At 46.0% G+C, this 5138-nt stretch overlaps 1 protein-coding gene across 1 annotated transcript; it reads left to right on the top strand.

The window, feature by feature from the left end:
- Positions 1-354: 354 nt before the first annotated feature.
- Positions 355-2550, top strand: LOC137916252 (hypermethylated in cancer 1 protein-like). The gene has a single exon (XM_068759330.1). The coding sequence runs from the start codon at positions 373-375 to the stop codon at positions 2548-2550; it is 2178 nt and encodes a 725-aa protein (XP_068615431.1). The 5' UTR covers positions 355-372.
- The last annotated feature ends 2588 nt before the right edge of the window (positions 2551-5138 follow it).

A 5138-nucleotide genomic window follows, 5' to 3' on the forward strand; every position in this document is an offset into this window, starting at 1 on the left:
AGTCAACAAAACTATACATCTGAAAATGTGTATTATTAGTTTGTATAAGAATGCAATTAAATTAACTTATGCTATTATTAAAAAGAAAAAATCTAGTACTAGTTTATGTATATACTCATGACCGTATCCACATGCTAATGGGATTTAGCTTCCATATAGCTTCCACAATTTTCTTCAAAGACGTCTTAATTTTAATTTGGCAGTCAAACTTTTCTTTTTTCTTTTCACACAGGCTAAACTGTAAATCAAAAGGTTAAGTAGATCACTCACGTGGTGCAGAGAATTGAGCATCAAACATTTTGTGCATTGAAATCCTGGCTGCAACATGATGTTTGACAGCTATTTGTTGTTTTAGGTGGTGGATTGAAGACGATGCTGGGTGCCATGGAAGTTCCAAGTCATGCTAGGGATCTCCTCCTGCAGCTCAACAGCCAGCGAACCAAGGGCTTCCTGTGCGATGTTATCATCGTGGTGCAGAACGCCCTCTTCAGAGCTCACAAGAACATTCTGGCTGCCAGCAGCCTCTACTTGAAATCGTTGGTCGTCCATGACAATCTCATCAACCTCGACCACGAGATGGTGAGTCCAGGGGTCTTCAGGGTCATTCTGGACTACATCTACACCGGTCGTCTTAGTGAGGGAGACCCCACTTCCCCCAACGAACCAAATCTTGGGGCTGTCTTGGCAGCTGCCAGCTACCTTCAGCTGCTTGACTTGGTGGCTTTGTGCAAAAAGAAGCTGAAAAGAAATGGCAAGTACCTTCCCCGCCAAGGCCCTGCTTTTCTACCATACCCAAAGATGGGGCCCAATCCTATGGGTTTAGGAGGTGTCGGCAGATACAGGGTTTCTACTCCTGTCATTCAATCCTGCCCTCCAGCGGGAATTTTAAATAGCCATGCACCCCGGGCAACACCACTAGAAGACCTAGTTCCCCATCGTCTAGGTCTTCATGCAGGGGAGCTGTATGCCCCCACCTCCATCCAGGGCTCTCAGGTGTTCCCGTCCCTGCAGTCAACTTTGACTGCCCATTTTGGACGTTCAACTCACTCTGAAAGAAACTGCTCACCCAACTATGGCCTTGATCTCTCCAAGAAAAGCCCTAACTCTCAGTCTCAGCACGCTCCTTCTCACCCCCATCTAGCAAACACTCACAATGACGAGCAGCGGGACGGGAGTGACCGCATCAGTCCTATGCAGGGGACAAATGGAAGGGTCTATTCCTCCGAAAAAATGGAGACAACCGACCGGGCAAACTCCCTCACTCCTCCACCTTTCCCCCATCTAAACCAGCCTCTTGGCCCACACCTTCCCCACCTGCACCGCTCAGGCTCCCAGAGTACAGATCGTTACCCATGCCCCCCGAGCCCCGATACCCCGACGGAAGGTGGCGAGGGAGGCAACATCTACCGCTGGGTGAAACATGAGCCACTTTCATATACGGCAGAAGATGAAGACGACGATGAGGATGAGGAGGAAGGAGCTGAAAATGGAGATCGACATAACCACCACAAGGTTGGGGAGGAGAGTGAAGGAGTGGATGACAAGAGTGGGTCAGGCACCGAGGAGACAGGCAGCAGTGAAGGCCGTCCATCCCCTCCTGGGTCGATGGGGAGGTTCCACTTGCCGTATGAACCAGAGAGCTTTGGGGACAATTTGTATGTCTGCATTCCCTGCGATAAAGGCTTCCCCAGCTCAGAGCAGCTCAACGCACATGTGGAGACGCACACAGAAGAAGAGCTGTACGGCAACCCGGTCGGAGAGATGGGAAACAGCAATAACAACAAGAGCATGAGCAGCAATACAAATGGTTATGGGAGCCTTAACAGCAGCAACACTTTGAACAGTCTGTCTCACTTGGAGACCAAGTCCAGCCAGGGCCTGGGCTCGGGGGGCATCGGGGAGATGATCCGCCCTTACCGCTGTTCCTCCTGCGAGAAGTCCTACAAGGACCCAGCCACTTTGCGCCAGCATGAGAAGACCCACTGGCTGACCCGTCCTTACCCCTGCAGCATCTGTGGTAAGAAGTTCACGCAGCGCGGCACCATGACGCGCCACATGCGCAGCCACCTGGGCCTTAAACCGTTTGCCTGCGACTCTTGTGGGATGCGTTTCACCCGGCAGTATCGCCTCACTGAGCATATGCGCATCCACTCAGGGGAGAAGCCCTATGAATGTCAGGTGTGTGGGGGAAAGTTTGCTCAGCAGCGCAACCTCATCAGCCACATGAAGATGCACAGCAGCGGAGGGACTGGCAACCTGACGGCAGATGGGAAACTGAAGCTGGACTTTACCGAGGGCATCTATCCTTTGAGTAAATACACAGCAGAGCATCTGGGTCTGAAGCAGGAGAAGGCCAATGAGCTCCTTATCCAAGCACAGCATCAACTGGTTGCAGACACAAAGGTCATCGAAAGTCTCTACCCACTATCGAAACTGGCCTCTGAGCACCTGGGTCTCTCCAACGACAAAGTGGATGCCCTGGCCCAATCCCTACCCCCTCCACAGGCCCTCTCTGACGCCCGAACCATTGACCGCTACTCACCAAGCTAAGACTGCATGTCCTCTATAAATGGGAATCACGAATCACCAGTCTCTGTGCACACGCAACTTACAGTATTCAAAAGCCATTCACCTCAACTCAGTATATCTGCACCTCAGACTCAGGCCAGAAGGAATTGGTCTGTAGACGAACACCAAAATGTAGACTTTAAGTGCCTTTCTATGCATCTAATGTAGCTTAAAGTCCCCCTTCATGAAGCGCTGTTCTCTTCAGGGATCAAGGGACGCTCACCCAAAGAAGTACAGTATTTATGTACCGTGTATGCAATCGTTACATTACAAAATTACAGACATTGAGCCAAAGTGACAAATTGAAAGTCAAAATAAAATTGTTTTATTTATTTTTATATGATGACAAAATCCAAAGAGAGACTGTTGCAAGAAAACATTGTGACAATCTGACCCTAAATCTGTGCAAAAAAGTGTGCAATAAAAAAAAAAAATTAAAAAAGCACATCAACACAAGATTTAGGGTTTTGGTCCTGACCTGAGCGGAACTTTAATCAAATGAATAAGCCAACTCCTCTGGACCTTAAAGTAACGAGAACTTTGTTCTTTTTTTTTTCTTTTTCTGTTTTGGGTTACTGGACAATTTATGTATCCCACTGCAGTTTCTCCAAATCATGTTCTGTTGTCCAATGTGGCAAGGTGCCTTATTATATATATATATATATATAAAACCCACTCCCCTGCATATCTGTGTGGATAAATGGTAGCTTAATCAGCAAAAATTCCTGGGCTAAAACTTCCTTTTTTATTTAGAATCTTCCAAACGTTCAGTTGTTATTCAGAAGGAGAATTCACAGGCCACTGATCTCACAACAGGCACTTGATTGCACATACCCCACTGATGACACCCAAACGTCTGCTCAGTATGTGTGTCGCTTCGTCTCACAGTGTCGCTGAATCATGGGTGTTTCCCCTGACATTGTGTTACGTTTCATCGTCCATGCGGCGGAGTACCGAGGCATGAACCAGGGCAGAAACAATGACAAAATTATTTGTCATTTATTGTTAAGAACAATTTCTGTTTTCTCAGAAGCATGATGATTGATTGTGCCACGGCAGTGCTCCGACCCTGCGTTGCTGCAACGCCGTCCTTTTCATTTGACCCCCCCCTCTGTTGATTGTGACCCTGCTACTGCTGACAGACCAAAGTGAGCCCTTTGTGCTCCACACCCCCCATACATGTATAACTTCACCTCACATATATAGTGGGCTCCTAATCTGCCCGATATGAGCGTTAGAAGGGGTCTGTGGACCGTCCCTGGACACCAGTGGGTGAACAGCACACTCCAGCTGCTGTGCCTTAGTAATCCCTGTGAAATCTCTTTTTCTCCTGGGCAATTTGCACAAGCTCGCCGGCATGATGTCCCATTTCACGCCTGCCATCTTACCCCTCTGATACACTTATTAACTTCATATCCGAGTCTAGCAAATGTTTCCTGGCCTTGCCTCCTTTCCCAGCTGGCATCATATCAAGCGTGGAAATAAAGAATGACATATTTCTGTGTTGGTTGACCAGCAGTTCATCCAGCTTGAAAACAAAAGAGCACTTAAAGGTTGCAGGTAGATGGCACATTTTTGTCCTTCAGCGTTTATTCCCCCCCCAAAAAACGAAAAAAAAAGCTTTTTCTTTTCTTCTTCCGCTTTTGCTGGCCATTAATTCAGATTAGAAATGTCTGACCACTATCGTGCCAAAAACCAACCTCAGTGGGTGAATGTGAAGACTAAAGCCTTAAATACACTGTGATAGACTTAAAGGCTTCAAATAACAGAGACAATGTGCCTGATTTTTGGGATTGTTTTTGTTTGAATAATTTAAGGGCTTTTCTCTGTAGCATATGATCATATCAAAAATGTTGTTTTCTGACACTTGCTTTATTTTGATCCGAACTAAAAGCAGCACACGTGAATTTGGTGCTTACCTCAGGACTGAACCCAGCATGGGGATGCTAAGCTTTACTAAACCGCCGAATAACAATGTCAACACTCACACACACACACGCACCCACACACACACACACACTTTATTTTCTTATTGACAGGACAGCTGTCCTGCGTTAAACCTGTGGTTATTTCTGCGTTTATACATTTCTGTATACAGTTTTATGGTGGAGAGATAATATGTGATATTAATGTTTTTTTGTTTTGTTTATTCTTTTTTATAATGTGGCATACATATTCTGTTGTGTTGTCCTCTAAGAGGCTTGTGTCAGGTCTGACCAATTCCAATGTATAAAATAAGATGATTCTGACAATATCTTAAGTCGCTGTTTGTGAATATCTGAACCAACACTTTAGAAAGCATAATTGATCTCTGGTTTCAACCGCACATATATTGAAGTGCAGTGTTTGAAATGTTTCAATAAGACACAAGTAATTCCATAAACAGACGAGCCGTGGCTTTGCTGAGCTCATATGACAACCAGCCTCGTATTCTTTAACCCCTTCTCTACAGAGGTTAGTGAACTTTAGACGATGGGCAGTCTGATGTTGTGCATGCACACAAACACACAGGAAGTCAGTTTGTTTTGGATGAGGCTTCAATCTTTGGGATTCTTTTTCTTTTCTTTTTT

Source organism: Brachionichthys hirsutus, unplaced genomic scaffold (genome assembly GCF_040956055.1).
Source record: "Brachionichthys hirsutus isolate HB-005 unplaced genomic scaffold, CSIRO-AGI_Bhir_v1 contig_995, whole genome shotgun sequence".
Taxonomy (NCBI): domain Eukaryota; kingdom Metazoa; phylum Chordata; class Actinopteri; order Lophiiformes; family Brachionichthyidae; genus Brachionichthys; species Brachionichthys hirsutus.